Source organism: Paralichthys olivaceus, chromosome 22 (assembly GCF_024713975.1).
Source record: "Paralichthys olivaceus isolate ysfri-2021 chromosome 22, ASM2471397v2, whole genome shotgun sequence".
In the NCBI taxonomy this organism is placed as follows: domain Eukaryota; kingdom Metazoa; phylum Chordata; class Actinopteri; order Pleuronectiformes; family Paralichthyidae; genus Paralichthys; species Paralichthys olivaceus.
In genome coordinates, this window is record NC_091114.1 from 13,103,924 (window position 1) to 13,119,871 (window position 15,948).

At 45.8% G+C, this 15,948-nt stretch overlaps 3 protein-coding genes across 7 annotated transcripts; 2 read left to right on the forward strand and 1 right to left on the reverse strand.

Moving 5' to 3' along the window:
- Positions 1–3: 3 nt before the first annotated feature.
- ttc5 (tetratricopeptide repeat domain 5) lies at positions 4–3,547 on the forward strand. Its single transcript, XM_020095514.2, has 9 exons — positions 4–341; positions 1,242–1,374; positions 1,459–1,670; positions 1,771–1,921; positions 2,049–2,140; positions 2,234–2,437; positions 2,547–2,761; positions 2,873–3,017; positions 3,109–3,547. The coding sequence occupies exons 1-9, from the start codon at positions 279–281 to the stop codon at positions 3,226–3,228; spliced, it is 1,335 nt and encodes a 444-aa protein (XP_019951073.2). The 5' UTR covers positions 4–278; the 3' UTR covers positions 3,229–3,547.
- A 254-nt stretch (positions 3,548–3,801) lies between these two features.
- Positions 3,802–8,044, reverse strand: LOC109634819 (E3 ubiquitin-protein ligase CCNB1IP1). 5 transcript variants are annotated; one of them, XM_020095516.2, is made up of 5 exons: positions 7,903–8,044; positions 5,281–5,579; positions 5,041–5,187; positions 4,659–4,833; positions 3,802–4,105 (listed from the first exon to the last, which is right to left on the reverse strand). In XM_020095516.2, the coding sequence occupies exons 2-5, from the start codon at positions 5,575–5,577 to the stop codon at positions 3,939–3,941; spliced, it is 786 nt and encodes a 261-aa protein (XP_019951075.1). In that variant the 5' UTR covers positions 5,578–5,579; positions 7,903–8,044; the 3' UTR covers positions 3,802–3,938. The 5 variants fall into 5 exon arrangements, with proteins under 5 accessions (XP_019951075.1, XP_019951074.1, XP_019951079.1 ...); XM_020095515.2 differs by having other exon boundaries at positions 5,281–5,606; positions 7,903–8,041; XM_020095520.2 differs by lacking the exon at positions 7,903–8,044 and adding an exon at positions 6,282–6,347.
- Positions 8,013–13,699, forward strand: si:ch211-212k18.5 (sal-like protein 2). The gene is made up of 3 exons (XM_020095512.2): positions 8,013–8,224; positions 9,857–13,185; positions 13,328–13,699. Exons 1-3 carry the CDS (start codon positions 8,149–8,151, stop codon positions 13,556–13,558), a joined length of 3,636 nt encoding a protein of 1,211 aa, XP_019951071.2. The 5' UTR covers positions 8,013–8,148; the 3' UTR covers positions 13,559–13,699.
- The last annotated feature ends 2,249 nt before the right edge of the window (positions 13,700–15,948 follow it).

Consider the following 15,948-nt stretch of genomic DNA (forward strand, 5'->3'; position numbering starts at 1 on the left):
AGGAAATTGAAACTCTGCAGTAAAACGTTTATTCTTGAGGAGGGGAATCATTTTCAGTGCGGACTACTCCGACTTCCGGCGTCACTGAAATTAAGATCCCCCCCGTTTCCTCTGCGCTAAAACCTCCATCGCATCCCCGATCATTAATGAAGAAATGAAACTTTCCCCCCCGCGGCTCAGCAGCGCGGCCTCTCATTTAAAGAGTTTGTATCCGTGAGTCGCATCGTCGAGCTCCTCGTCTCCTGCTGCGAACGGGCTCCGGCTCCTTCAGGGCAAAGATGGCGGAAGACGAGAAGAGCGGCGAGCCAGCGACAGACAACAACGAGCTGCAGGTTTTCAAGGCAAGTCCTGAGTTTTAGGATCTACGCGGGTGTTTAAACCTCACTGTGTGTCCGCAGCTGTCGTGTGTTATTGTGTGGCACTCGTTCGCGTGTTGTGTTCCCGTCAGCTTGTTACTATAACAACTGTCTGGTGTATTCAAGCTTTTGTCACAGTAAATGTGAAGACACACATCATTCATTCTTCTACATGATACACGTGTAATGTTAGCGAGGATTGTTTCTTCCACTTTCTGTCACCAGATTGTCTGGAGGCACCAAACTAACTATTCTGACATATCACTCAGATTAAACCTACATCAAATATAAATGTCATATTTATTGAGCCCTCATTGCCTCCAATCATTTATCAGTAAACACACCACCAGGACGAATACAGGTGCATAGGTTAAATTAGGAAACAACCTAATATTATTATAAATCTGCCTTTCTTCCATATTCAAGTATTGTCAGCGAACATAACCAAACCAATAACATACTGATTTCTACTCGGCAACATTTAAAAGAATAAACATTACAAATACCAAATATTAATAATATGCCGGTGTATCCCCAATAGCAAATCATCCATCAATTATTTATACACCGCTCTTCCTTTATCCACCTGCCTCTTGCACGTGCACCCTGTCACATCCCCAGCCCATCACAGACCACAACCGCTCACACCTATGGTCAATTTAAAGTCTCCAAATAACATAACCTGCAGGACCCGGAGAAAACCCACTCAGACACAGGGATTCAAACCAATAACATTCTTTGTTCAATCGAGCAAATGATTGTCCTAATTTGAACAAACTCACTCGTGTGACACAGACAGATTTAGCTGTGAGGAAATGTGCCTTTGGTCTATTTTTAATTCCCTCCCTCTCCCCCCCTCCCTCTCCATGCTCCCTTCAATTACAGGAGCTTGTGGATGAACTGCATCATTTTAGAGACTGCTATTTTGAGACTCACAGCCTGGAGGAAGCCGGGCGGAAGCAGAGTGATGTCGCGCAGGAAATGGAGAAAACGCTGAAGAAGCTGGAAGAGAAAGAAGGTGATGATTGTTTTACGCACTGCATTTTCAGTTTGCAGAACATCTCTGACGCCCACTGTATCTCACGTACTTCTGTTCTTACAGATCTCTACAAACACAAAGCAGAGTTTCTGCTGCAGAAAGGCAGGTGTCTGAACGTAGCTCCAGACTTCAGTGCTGTGGCAGAGACGTGCCTTTCCCGGGCTGTGAAGCTGGAGCCTGGCCTGGTTGATGGCTGGAACACATTGGGGGAGCAGTACTGGAAAAAAGGAGACTTTACTGGTTCTAAGAACTGTTTCACGGGAGCATTGCAGCAGGTACAGTAAACAAAGAGAGGGATGTATGAATATCAAAAGCCAGGATTGAGAACATTTTCAGCAATGTATGTATATTTATATATATATATTGCATCTGTAGAGCAAGAACAAAGTGTCTCTACGTAACCTGTCCATGGTGCTGAGGCAGCTGCCAGCGGCGAACAGCAACGCACATAGCAAACAGGTTATGGAGAGCGTGGACATGGCCCGACAAGCTGTCCAACTAGATGTCACAGACGGGACGTCCTGGTGTGAGTAGAGTGTCACAGTCTCAAGGAGGCAGTGTTCCTATAATTCCAGAAATAATAACAGTCATCACACAAATGTTGCTGTCATGCACGTAATTAAACAAAATTGCACTTTATGTTGTTTTTATAGATATCCTGGGAAATGCCTACGTGTCCCTGTTTTTCAACTGCGGACAGAATCCTCAGTTTTCTCAGCAAGCTCTTAGTGCCTATGCTCAATCTGTGAGTATATATATACACACACACACACACACATTTAATTCCAGTTCAACTCAACTTCTGTAATAATATTTTACTCTTCTCCCGACTTTGTAGGAGAAAGTGGACAGAGCTGCCTGTTGTTACCCGGAGCTGCATTTCAACCGAGCCACACTATTCCAGTACGAGGAGATGTTCGGGTCGGCGCTTGACGGCTACACCCGAGCGGCAGCACTTGATCCGGGCTGGGAGGAGCCTCCAGAGAAAGAGAAGATGCTGTTGGAGTATCTGGAGAAAGTCACAAAACTTGCACAGAACAAGGTAAGAGAATGGGTTGGTCACCTCATTGTCTTTTTTACCACAAGGTGGCAGCACAGTGCAGCCATATTACTTGTTTTGGGACTAACCTTCAGTCTGTGTTTCTCCTCAGGGGACGGTAAAGGCACGTCGGTTAAGGAACATGCTCTCTAACCTAAACACGTCGGCTTTGGGTCCCTGCTCCTCCCCTCAGTTTCGTTCCCCCACAGGCCGTGTGGGCAGCCTGGAGCCTCGGACTCTTTCCTCCCTCTCCCACGGCCACAACGCTGGGGTGGCCGCCTTGGGCAAGGTGGTGTTCAGCCTGGCCTCTGAGGGTCGCATGTCATTGTGAGTACCGCTCCTTGTTATTAATAACAGTCCACTTGTCCTCATGCAGTTTTCTTCAGTCTTTGTGTGATGGTGGAAGAAGAGTAAAATGTGATTTTGTCTTTTCCTCAGTGCGTTCGGTATGGTGGACAGCGAGGAGACTTGCATGGTGGTGATGGTTTACAACACAGCCAACAGCTGGGGTGTCTTGATAGGAGACAGTGTAGTCGTTCCTGAACCTCAGGTCAAACGACACAGTATAACACATAAAGATAAGGTCAGTTACACGCATTAATTTCAGAAAAGTTACTGAAAAACGTCTGTTTCATTGTCTGACTCTCACTTCTCGCCTCTCTCCTCTCTGGCAGTCGTTTGACTTCAGAAGTATACGAGTGGACTCGCCTCTGCTGCTCATCGTCAACGGAAAGAAACAAAGTGTCCACAGTCAGATTGCTGCCTCCGTCAGCTACAAGCTTCAGCACGACTAAGCCGAGCAAGAAGAAGTGAGAGAGGACCAATTTTTTGTTTGTTTTCTTGCTGGAAAAGCAAGAACAGTTTGGATATTTATGAAAGTTTGAAGTTTCCAAAGTTTGTGACTGTTTTATGTGTTTTTTTTATTTTGGAAGCGTTACATGTTCTTAAGAGACAACTTGTTTATATTTATAAATATTTCTCGCTTTTTTTTTGTATTCTGTTGCACGGACATTGAGTTGATTTTGTAAATGAATGAACCTGTGATGACGACAATGTGATGTCAGAGTTATGACTTAAGTTGATCTTAAAAAAAAAAGACGAATTTGACAAAAACATTTTGTTCCTCATTCTTTCAGTTTACCAGTTAAACCTCACATTACACACAATTAACTGTGGTTATCAGTAACATCAATAAAAACAAGTGAAGGAAACGTTTATGCTATACCTTATTACATGTAACCTTACAGTACATGCTTGTCTGTGTATAACTGTGAATATTTACTGTCTACTGCAAGAAAGACACTGGCAGGCTGGAGGTGCTCAGTAAAAAGACATAGGGACAGACCTAAAGGCAAAGCTACAATATTAATCCAACATTTGTTATTGTCCAAAACCACATATTAATCACACAAAAGCCCCTTAGGAGAAAAACTTTCAACTTAATTCATATTAAACCACAACAATTGGGTGACGAGAGCAGAGGCAGTTATGAAACCTGCTCCTGTCAGTGCTTCTTCACGAATGGCCGGCCTCTCTCCCTGGTAGGGGAGCTGAACTGGAAAAAAGTCTTGGCTCCATCTGCCTCCAGGCAGGAGAAGAATCGACTGTCCACATCAGAGCCCATGAAGTGGAACTCAGGACTCCTCTGGGGAGTCGCTGGTCGAGCCGTCCCTGGGTGACACACAACAGAAAGAGATTCTCTTTCATTGTTGCACCGACTAAAATTCCCTGACATAGACAATCAGCTCATTACTCCCACGGTTCTTCCTTCATGACCTCTTGAAAAAACACCTACAGCTGTGTCTCCCTTTGTGCCAGTTAACATTATTCTTGCTGAGCTTCCTTCCTCTTCTCATCCATCAGCGTGGGCACAATGCGACAAGTGACATTTTAAAAGCATTCAAAGGTTTTTTTCTCATCTGTACTGGAGAAAGTTTATTTATTTTTCTCTACAACTAACTTAGTATCAAAAGCCTTAAAGTTTCTGCAGCATTTAAACATAGAGAATTGGAAATGATCTGATAATGTTCCTTGTCTATGAATTAAAATTCGGTGTTCGTGGACAGACCGAGTTTGTGACCTGATAAACCCATAAACTTCTACAAGCCGCCTGAACTTTTTAGTTTTCTCAGGGTAAAATATCAATAAGCATCAATCATTTCAAGAGTGTAGGTTTTACATTTCTAAATGTGTTAATCTTCGTTTGATTTGTTGAAATTCTTACCTGTGATGAAGTCATGATGTCCTGGTTGTGGCTGTGCATCTCTTTCCCCGACACCCACCACCATGTTGCGCAGCCTCAGAGAGTCGTACAGCCCCTGTAGTTTCTGGTACTGTCTGTTCCTCTCCATCAGCCTCTCAGACACCTCACTGTACTTCCTCTTATACTCCTCCATCACCTGGCGGAATAAATAAGGTTTTCTAGATTTGTATTTATTCTCCTGAGTTTATAAATCAAACCCTCACTTAAAAGTTAAGATTTCAGATTATGAAGTTTCTGTCATACGGTCCTAGGCGTCGATACAGATCCAACCATCAGTAAAATCAAGAAATATCACAATAGAGACATGTTTTCCCGTTTCCCAGTGTTAAGAGTTGTGATTTACCTTCTTCAGGGATGAGATTTCCCCTCTCATGGCGGTGAGCTCCAGTTCTCTGCTCTGGTTCTGCTGGTTCAGCACCTTCTCCATCTGCTTCAGCTGTGACTCTGCCCGGGAAAGACTGTACTCTTGGTACATACGCTCCTGATGGACCTGTATACAAATTACTGACAAAATGACATAGACAATTCAAGGTTCACAGACACAGATCTGCGCAGTTCATAGACAGGGAGAAAGATATTTGACCTGATAGCTCCAGAAGGCCAGAGCACGGGAACTGATGTCCAGCACAATGTCCGGTCGCAAACCTGCCAGCACCATGGCTTTGTACTCCTCGGAGGGCGACAGCTCCGTCCTCACGATGTCCAGCTTCCCAGAGAGCGCAGAGGAGCAGGCCGGGCAGCTGACAGGAGAGCGGCTGAACTCGCCGGAGCCGTGCTGTTCACAGAAAACGTGAGAGCAGGCTGTGACCCAGGCGAAGCCGCTCAGCTTGGTCCGGCACTTTGGGAAGTTACACAGGAGTGTGTCGTCGCAGAGGGACATGGCTGAAGGTCAGAGAGGGCAGATACGCTCTGAAAGTAATGGGGGGCTTTTCAATCGACATGTATTTGTGGGATTTCTATTTGGTTAAATTTAGGGAATCAAAATCACAACATTTGGGATTGAAAATATCATCACAATTAACTTTTATTGTTGTATCTTATTTTATCAGTAAATGCTGAATTGCAGATTTTTTCTCTCTCCACTCATTTTTTTCTTGGGGTTGGGAGAAAGTTGTTAATCTGAAAATAACTACAGTTTTAGATTTGGCCTTTGTTAACATATAGAGGCGCTGTATTTGAAATCCCACTTTTAAATGAATAAGAAATATCTCTTAAACTAATTCAACTCTTCCTCTCAACCCTCTGAAATGTAATCATTAACTCAATACTTGCAAAATGATGTACTTACTCAGATCTAACAGATAAGATAAGGAAACACTGGATAGTTGAAATACATCCCTTTGTTCTGTGAAGACGTATGAACATAAATTTAAAGATGCATGGCTAATTAGCAAGCTAGCTAGTTTTGAAACGTTAGCAATAGCAGACTAGCAGAGTTTCACTGAATCAAACACTTAATTCTGCTCAACTGTTGAAAAACACGATCTGACTTTGACAACGAATCCGTCTGTTGAGTTTAATCCGACGTTTAAACCTGAATTTGACCTTTAATTCAGAGTTAATCTCCGGGAATGAACAACCTACCTGTTAGCGCGAGTTCTTCCTGGTGCAGAGAGCAGCAGGTGACGCTGAAGGAATGCTGTGATCTGATTGGTTGATTGCAACCAATAGCAAAAACGACTCGAAATAGTTTTTATATATCTAGATTTATATCTAGATGTATAAAACTTGTAAATGTAAAATATAATTGTATATATTCTGTAAACTATATATTATCTTGTGCAGTGCCTGATACATGTGCAAAGTAAATATAAAGTGTAAATACTTTTGGTACTTTAAATTCATAATGCTGATAATTCTTTTTAGTTTGTTTTCATTTTCGTGCAGTTTTGAATTCTGGATTTCCACTTTGATTGGAGTATCATAGATTGTGGTGTTGAGTCTTTCCTTGAGGAGATGATCAACATTGCTTAAAACCACTTCTTCGTCTTTTGGCCTTACATCCAGGTATGTATTGATTTCTATTTGTTTTCTGTGACACTATTGAGCTTGAGTGAAGTCAGTGGATAGTGGATATATGTATAATGTGAGACACCAACTTAAATATGGCCCACCTCCTCCTCCTGCTCCTGCTCCCCCCCCCTTTTCTCTCTCTCTCTTTTATCCATTTCTCCACGTGGTACAGGAGTAAAGGCAGGGGGTGAAAGAGGGGCATTGTGCTGTGCAGCAGTGGATCCGGGGGTTCATAGTGCGAGAGGGGAGATGCTCACTCAACTGTGTCCAGCACGCCATTGTCAAAGATTCCCATCTATTCTCTGCCTTTTAAATAGAGCTCCAGTGTAAGATGCTTTTTTTTGGGGGGTGGGAGGGAGGGAGGGAGGTAGGGAGGGGGTTTATTATGTGGCTGGTGATAACACACTAAATACATGCATGCATGTGTGGATGCTGTGTGGCCCCACTTGCAGACGGCAGCCACTCACTGCACTGTTGTTGATAATTGGCCCTATAGAAATCAAAGTGTAGAAATATTGCCTGCACACGCCACGTTTGGCAAAATAACAGCCCGGAACATGGATTTTTTTTTGTGACTTTTGCAAATGGAGGCCTGCACCTGCCAGTCGATTATTATAATCACATGATCTTTTATAGGATTATGAGCACAGGACACCTGAGGGCCCCTGAACAGATGTCACCTGTTAAGACTTCTCACATACATGTTGCATGTTGATTCAACCCACGATGTGTTTTATCCTGCAATGATTAAAACGTGTAAAAGCAAACAGTCAATTCTAACCTCACTTTTAATTGGTTTCCCTCTGTCCAGCAGCTTTGACACCTCATTGTCATATTGGAAGTTTATAGCTGCTGTGAGTGTGTAAAGACAAAATAAAGCTGGGCAGACAGAGAAAGAGAGAGGACCGGGGAGGCTGTGTTACACGCCATTGAAATGCAAATATCAGTGAGGAACAAGGAGTGGTTCTGTGTGTATGAGTGTGTATGGCGTGTGTGTGTATGTATATGCTGTGTGTGAGTGTGAGTGTGTGTGTCCTGTATGTGCATGCAGAGCGGGGCAGGAGTGGGAGAGGAGGGGCGCAAATTGGACAAGTTTTTTGGGGGAGAAGAGACTTTAGAAAACAGCCACACACACACACGCACCCACGGCAGATTCATCTGACACGGTGCAGACCTGCGGATTTCCACTCACCTTTCTATCCTCTCTGTCGTCCTCCACTCCACAGCAGAGCGCTCTCGCAACACTTGAAACGCATTTGATAACATTTAAATTCTTTTTTTTTTTTTTTTATGAAAGGAACTTTTTTTCCTTTTACACCAAACTAACTTTGGACGCGCGGATGCTTCCAGGAGCGCGTTCCAAGTGCGCAAAAACCGTGCCTTGTGCCATTCGACCCACGGATGCCCCCCTCTCTGTGTGACTGAGTCGCCGTGAATCATGTCACGCCGGAAACAGAAGCGACCCCAGCATCTCGTTAACGCGGACCTGGGTGGCCCACGGCTGCTCCCTCACGGTAAGAAACACCGCTTTACGTGCGCGCATGTGTTTTATCCTTCCGTTTATTCAGAGGGACGCTTCCAAGAAAAAAACCTGCATGTGGATTTCATTTGAAGTCAGAGAGAAACTTTACAGAATCAAATGTTTGGGGTTTGTCTTGCATGCTCACTTTGTTTTCACGCAGGCCTGTGCGTGGCCACATTCCTGCAAACGCACCTGATTTAACGTATTTTACAAAGTTTGTCCACTGCTGAAACCTCATCCGGCTCATTCACTCACAGTAATGGGCCCCACTAAATGGAGGCCTTGGGCACTTTGGTCGGGCCAATAAACTTGTCCCTGTGAAGTGAATGGAGGATTAACTAACATACATCTGTGGCCATTTTCATGTGCAGGGCGTCCTGCAGGAAACCAACAGGCTGCTCAGTGCTGACTGCTGGAGGTCTTTGATTAGCATAGAGCTCCCTCTTATTTGTTAACAATAAGGTGCATGAGTGGGGGGAAGGGAAGACAGTGTTTTTGCTCAAGATTAATCTTCCACCCTGCTATTCTCTTCTTCTTTTGCTCTTCGTCCATGCTTTTCTTCCTCATGCACCCCTCTCCCCCCATTTACCACCTCCTCAATACCTCCCTCCCCCCTCCTTTCTCCCTCTTCCTCCCCCCTCCAGCCCTATTGACTGTATACTCCTACACAGTTGGGGGGGGGGGGGGGGCTTTCAGATGGATGGGAAAAAAGATTGAGAGGGGATAGAGAGATTGCTCTCACAATTGTACTGTGCTGCAATGGGACATAGCTTCAAGTGCATGCATGTAAGAGTCTCTGCAGGTAAACCTGAACAAATGAAAGTGGAAGTTTAGATTTATTTCTGTGTCGCCTGCAGGTTCAGGTTTGTTTATAAGTCACAGGGAAGGAATTTCACTGAGGTACAGTCTTTCATTCCATCACTATATCTCTCCAGGAGGGAATAGTTAGTTTGTCTCTCCATTGTTGTTACCCTCCCCCTTCTTTTTCTTTTGACTCTTTCTCACTCTGTGCTCAAGATTCTGAAAGAATTTGACCCCTGAGCAGCAGAGGTCAGATTAGTTGACCAATCAGAGTGTCTGGACAGTGCCCAGAACCCTTAGCGTAGCCTGACCCTTGACCTCCACTGTGACGTAAGGGGGGAAGGGTGAATAGGGAGATGAAAGACGTAACTGCTACGGGGAGGGGGTGGGTTAAGAGGGGTTATGGGTTGTCTTGGTGATGCCCATTGTCCTCTAAAATGTGTTGCCGTAGTAACAAGGTGGTCTGTAAGCTTTTTTGTGTGTGCAAGATGTTTGAGGAGTTTTGCTGCAGAGAGCACAGATTGAGACAAGACATTACAAAGACTCATAGACTGCAGAGTTTCTTCCACTCGTTTATTTGCTTGGCCATTTCCTTGCAGGCATTTCTCGTGAAGGTGAAACAGGATCTTCTGGTCTGCACACAAATCTTAAAACTAAATTTGTAAACATTAACTGGAAACAATGACATAAACAAAGTTTGTAACTGAGCCATAAAGTTTAAATGGATTCACATTATATATTTGAATCAATTCTGCACAATAATGTAATGATTTTCAGACTTTTACAAACTTCTGAGCATCCTTCTCTTTTTGTCATTCCTCAGATGACCACCTGGGAATGAAGTCACCGTCCACATCTCTGGGCTCTGAAGTGACGTCATCAGGATCCTCATCCTCATCCCCCACCTCTCTCCAAGACTGCCAGCCGCCTCTGGCCCCTCGCCCATCCCCCGGTGGGCTCCACGCGCCCTCCTTACCCAGCGAGAGCTCGCCTCCTCCCCACTGGCCCAGCCACATCGCCCCCTTCACCACCTCCCTCCCCAACACCCACTCCTCCCTTTCCCCAGACTTTCCTCACCCCTCGCTGTCTTCCCAGACTCACTCGCCTCCTCCCCTTGGTCAAATCTCAGGTTCCCACAGCCTGTCCCACCAAGGAAATTCTCACTCCACTATGACCTCTCCACCGATGGGCAGCTCGGCCACCACCACTACCTCCTCCTCGTCCTCCTCCACATCCTCTCAGTTTGTGCCGCCTGCACGGGACAGCTCCAGTCCAGGTCAGCAACATACCTCCAGCTCTCCGGGGCTGCAGGGACAGATCCAGGTGCCTCCAACCCTGGCTGTACTCCTAGAGGAGCTGAGGGTTTTACAGCAGAGGCAAATCCACCAGATGCAGATAACAGAGGAGATCTGTAGGCAGGTTCTGAGGCTCGGAGGGGCTGTCTTTGGACAAGATAATAACACACAGGCCAACGGTGCAGAAAGACACCAGAAGTCTATAGGAACAACGTCTTCATCACCAACACACCCTTCCACTGCTACTCCAGTGACCACAGCCTCATCATTTTTGAACGGCCTTCCATCTTCCCTCTTCCCTCAGTCAGCCATCTCAAAATCAAGTGCTTCACACATTAATGGCAGCAGAGCTTCATCTTCCTCTACCATTTCCTCAATACCTTCCTCTTCTTCCGCATCTATTTTGTCCTCGATCAGCTCCTCTGTTGCCTCCCTACACCCACTGTCCTTATCACTGGGCCTAACGCCTCGCTACCTCCATGAGAAATCTTCCAACACCTCCTCATTCAGCAACGGCACCAGCTTCCCTACTCCTCCACTTCCCACCACCAGCCTTTCCCAGGATCTCCAGGCCAACTCCTCCTCTGGCGCCTCATCTGGACGCCCTCAGCATGTCTGCCGTTATTGTGGAAAAGTGCTGAGCAGTGATTCGTCACTCCAGATCCATCTGAGGTCACATACAGGGGAAAGGCCCTACCAGTGTCCAGTCTGCCTGAGCCGTTTTACAACCAGAGGGAACCTCAAAGCTCATTTCCTGCGACACAGAGAGCAGAACCCAGAGCTGTCCCTCTCCCTGTTGCCCCCAGCCCTGTCTGACCAAATGCAGAGTGGACCTGCTCCTGGTGCCATCCAGAGGAGGAGAAAACGGCGGGCTGATGATGATGAGCCATTTAATGCAGTAAAAGGCAGCATTCCTGGAATGACAGAGAACATGGCTTTAGGATTCCTACCTGGTGCATCCACTCGGCCCTCCCCTTCCTCTCTACCTCTGCCCCCCACGGTGGACATGGCACTGCTGTCCACAGCTCATTCACTACTTCAGCTGAACAGAGCTTCAGCCGCAGCCGCTGCCAGTGCATCAAGCACTGCACTGGCTTCCTCTTCCTCCTCTTCCTCCTCCTCCATGGGAAGCCACTTTAAAGGTGCAAAGCAGCAGCGTTTTGATGAAAACACACCTCCTCACTCTACCCTCCATACAACCTCCCCATACTCCCAGCTGGCCCACCTCCCTAAGATTCTTTTCCCTGGAGGTACTTCATCTCATCACCTTGCACTTCTGCGGCCTCCGGGCCACCCTACCACCTCCCACCTCACTTCTCATCAGCTACCCTTCCCATTTCCACCTTTCCCCAAGCCATCAACCTCCTCTCCATCCTCATCCTCTCCCACCACCTCTACTCAGACCTCTGACACCTCCAAGTTGCAGCGGCTGGTCCAGAAACTTGAGAAACAACCCCAGGGAGGTTCTTCTTTCTCTGCCACTTCTTCATCCACCTCCGCACAAACACTTGCTGAAGCCAATGGGGACACATATGGTCATGACCTGACCACCACCTCCAGTGCCTATCGCAGGGAAATGTTGGCTGCACTCGGTCTGAGCCCAAGTGCCAGTATTGCAGGACTGGTGACCAGCCAGGGCATCTCAGGTTTGGCCACCACAACTACCACCACCGCCCCTTCTCTGCCTAGTACCCAGGTTGCTAACCAGTGTGGTGTCTGCTTGCGTGTCCTCAGCTGCCCCAGAGCTCTGCGTTTGCACCAGGCCACACATCTGGGAGAGCGTCCATTCCCTTGTAAACTGTGCGGTCGCTCCTTCTCCACAAAGGGTAGCTTAAGGGCTCACCTTGCAACTCACCGTGCAAGACCGGCAAATGCCCGTGCCCTGAACTCCTGCCCACTGTGCCCACGCAAATTTACAAATGCCTTGGTTCTTCAGCACCACATTCGCTTGCACCTCGGAGGGCAAATACCACCTGATGAAGACATACCACTTGAAGATGGTGCGGAAACGAAAAGTGCTGTCTTCGATGATGGTGAGAATGAGAATGCCATCAACTCCCCATCTAAAGGCCAACAACTCCTTCCCTTGGCTTTAACAATAGGCTCCAAGTCGCCAAATGGTGTGCTCATGTTAGGGTCCACTAATAAACAATCCACAGCTGCTGATGTTACTTCTGTGAAGACAGAGGAAACAGAGGGCTCGGCACCCAGTGTTAGTCCACCCATGACCCGTAATCCCCCCACAGCAGGAGCTGAAGACCCCCTGCGTCTGGGAGACAACGCCCCAGCTGATGGTAGCATGAACAGCCCAGAAGAAGAGACCCACACTGACCTGGGCAGCAACAGCCCTTTCAAAGCACCCTTAGCTGTAATGAATGAAGATACAGAGGCAGATGACACCCCTCTTTCTCTCTGTGTTTCGAAGCCTAGGGTAGAAAATGATACACCGCAGAAAGAGGTTAGTATTGATGAAGCCCATGCCACAGACAAACCCACGACTGCCACTGATTCTAACCCAAAACCCCAAGCTGCAAATGCCTTACCTGCACTCACCCCCCCTGCCAGCCCCAAAGCTATCCCAGAAGGAGAGGAGGCCTGTGGAAGTGTACCACAAGGCCCACAGGAGAGTAAAGAGAAGGGTGAGACAACCACACCCAGAGAACCTTTGCCAGGTTTGGATCCAGGTGTGGACAAAGACCCTCCAGGGGAGGAGGGTTACAGTGTTCCAGAAAAGCCTTCAGAGAGCCCAGAGCCCTCTGCCCCAGCAGCAGCACCACAGAGCCAACCTTCCCGCCCAGACAAACCCTACAGCTGTACTCAATGTGGAAAGGCATATGCCAGCCGTAGTGGACTTAAGGTAAGAGTCAATACTGTCCTTTAGTCTTAAATCATTTTGATTTTGCAGATAGTTAAATGATGTGTTTTAATTATTATTTAAAACTTTTTTTTTTAAACTTTTAGACTTGTGTGTAAACGTCTATTGTATCTTTCTCCGCCAGGGACATATGAAAACTCACCCTGGAGCATTGACCAGCACCCCCACCACTGCCCAAACCAATGACAATGACATTGCAGAGGATCACAGCTTACGTTCAACCAATAAGAACCCGACAGAGCAAGATGGTAAGCAGGGATTGGCTGAATCCCCCAAGAAAGGTGACAGCGCAGATCCTCTACCGATCAGTGTTAGCTCTGACGTGACGGACAAACCTATGGACACTACTGTGTAGTTATTATTGTCGAATGGCTGCAGTAGATTTTTAAAGGGTCCTGACAAGGGAATGTATTTTTTTTCATAGAATGAGATTTGTTTTTAGAGTTATTAATTGAAGTTCACATGTACCTTTTTGTATTAGGCAAATAGATCTAGTTTATATTGTAGTACTTTTACAAGAGACGTTTGAATGTAGGATTTTAGTTATGTATTTTTTGTATTTCAAAGACCACAGTGAGGCCTTATCTTACACTCTTTCACAGCGTTGTCATGATGAGAATTAATTGTTTGCGCTTTTTTTGCTGACACCTACTTCAGCAGGAAGCTGATTTAAAAAAACACACACACATAGTGGAGGGTCCAGAATTTTACAAAATGAACTCCATACCAAAACAGGCCAAATTAGAAATGGCCAAAGTTTGTAAATATGAGCTTCGGTTATGTTTTCTGCCTTTTTATTGTTACTACTTTCCTTTTTTTGAATGTGATGCTGCTGAATGCATGTTTCTGATGTGCGTTGCACTGTGAGTTGCACTGTGTCCTGTGCTGCTGAAACATCGACTGGAGCAAACGCACGCTAGCAATGAAGATAAATATGATAATAATAATAATAATGATGGCGATGATTGTGTTAGATTATCAGTCCTGTTCTTACAGCTGTACACTTTCCTAGCAGCAAATGACCTTATTCATACTGATGATTGTAAATGTTTGTATTGTTGTTGATCTGCAGCGTCATGCCGACCACAAGGATGAGCCCCGTCCGTTATACCCCCCCCTCTTCTTTACCCGCCCCCCCTCTCAAAGCACTTGAGAGTTTTCTGCTCCTGCAGAAATTGTCTGCACTCACCGCATTCCTGCTTAGCCCAGTTTAGGATTTGTATGCTTTGCTTTTACCCTTTGTAAACCCAACTTTTTTTTTTGTAGCAATGACAAAATATGTTCCCATGATTCCCATGTGATGTGTAAAAGATAAATAAAACAACGACGATGTGAAGAGGAAACCTGTTTGTGTCTCGTCTGTGGAGATTCTTTTTGTGTGGGTTCGGTTTGAGCCTGTGAATTAATTTAACTGCTTCAGTATTCTGTTTGCATGACTCGTCCTCTGTGTGCGCCTGCATGTACGCTCAGCTTTCTCATGTTTGTTCCAGCTCTTGGATTCGGGGGGAGTCCTTTGTCCAGGGACGCTGGCGAGCTGTCTCTTAATTCTGCCTTTTTTTGCCCTCAGTGTCTTTTTAATATGTTTCAGTTCCCCAGTACGTTTGTGTGTGTGTGTGTGTGTGCATGTGTGTGTGTGTGTGAAAAGGATAATCAGAGCCTGTATGAGTGTGATTGAGGGTGCAGCTGTAGAGGCCACCACCTCCCTCCCTCCCCTCCCTGTGTCATACTCTCTTTCATACGCACTCTCTTTCATTTTCTCTTTCATTTCTCTCCCTCACTCTTTCTACTCACCCCATCACCCCTGTACTCCCCCCCCTCACACCCCGTGTAATGAGCTGACACACAGGAAGCTCTAATCCTCACACAATGCCATCCCTCTTCCCCCCAGAGTGACTGGGAGCGGGACAGGGGGCAACAAGGACCAACCTGGCCCAGCTGTCCCCAAAATGGCCGCCTTTAATCCCTCCAGTTTTTTAGCTTACATGGGGCTCCCGAAACCATGACAACCAGTAACCGAGGACAAGAATGGCCAGGGCAGAGAGCGGGACAAAAGGAGTGAAAGGAGCCATGTGTGAGAAGTTTGTCCACATGCGTTCATGAGCAGCAAGAGATGTGTCTCAATCAAAAAAGGACTTTAAAAAAAGTATGTCTATTTAATAGTTTAAGAAAAAACTAAAGAGGGTAAGGTGCAAACTAAAGTCCTCAGGTGATGGCTGCAGACTTTGATCACACCAAAACATTCATCAGTCTTCAATAAGCATTAATCAGTCATCTTCAGTGAGAAGGACAAAAGTTTCAGAAGGTGTGAAAGGTCATGAAACCTGAATATTTAGTAGGTGGACATTCAAGGAACAAGAACCATTCGAAAGACAAATAAATTGTTTATCCCACATGTTTGGTAATTAGCTGACATTAACTGAATTATACATCTCCAGACCAGCTATGTGGTTTGTTACTTGCTTTTTGAATACATCTGCTTATCAAATTAGTTTTGTATTTGTTTTGAAGCAAAATCTGTAAAACATAGAAATGGGTTTTCACTCCCATAAAAACCCAACATTTTATTTTTTAATGGCTTTATCAGCAGCTGATGTACGAACAGACAATAGAATAAAACTGTTAACATACCACATGTCTGCGTGAGATAAGGTACACACGTGAAACAAGAATGCACATTTATAAAAACTTTAAATGTCCCTATAGCTGCATGTCTGCCTGTCAGGAGTGTCAGTCCTCTCAGGGAGT

What these genes read in the sequence shown, in the direction of transcription:
- ttc5 (XM_020095514.2), top strand. Translation starts at nt 279, where the DNA reads ATGGCGGAAGACGAGAAGAGCGGCGAGCCAGCGACAGACAACAACGAG. An exon ending in ACGAGCTGCAGGTTTTCAAG is followed by an intron (nt 342 to 1,241) that starts GCAAGTCCTGAG and finishes CTTCAATTACAG; the next exon opens with GAGCTTGTGGATGAACTGCA. An exon ending in TCTGAGGGTCGCATGTCATT is followed by an intron (nt 2,762 to 2,872) that starts GTGAGTACCGCT and finishes TCTTTTCCTCAG; the next exon opens with TGCGTTCGGTATGGTGGACA.
- LOC109634819 (XM_020095516.2), bottom strand. Translation starts at nt 5,577, where the DNA reads ATGTCCCTCTGCGACGACACACTCCTGTGTAACTTCCCAAAGTGCCGG. An exon ending in TGGCCTTCTGGAGCTATCAG is followed by an intron (nt 5,188 to 5,280) that starts GTCAAATATCTT and finishes ATTTGTATACAG; the next exon opens with GTCCATCAGGAGCGTATGTA. An exon ending in ACATCATGACTTCATCACAG is followed by an intron (nt 4,106 to 4,658) that starts GTAAGAATTTCA and finishes TGTGTCACCCAG; the next exon opens with GGACGGCTCGACCAGCGACT.
- si:ch211-212k18.5 (XM_020095512.2), top strand. Translation starts at nt 8,149, where the DNA reads ATGTCACGCCGGAAACAGAAGCGACCCCAGCATCTCGTTAACGCGGAC. An exon ending in CCCACGGCTGCTCCCTCACG is followed by an intron (nt 8,225 to 9,856) that starts GTAAGAAACACC and finishes GTCATTCCTCAG; the next exon opens with ATGACCACCTGGGAATGAAG. An exon ending in CCAGCCGTAGTGGACTTAAG is followed by an intron (nt 13,186 to 13,327) that starts GTAAGAGTCAAT and finishes TTTCTCCGCCAG; the next exon opens with GGACATATGAAAACTCACCC.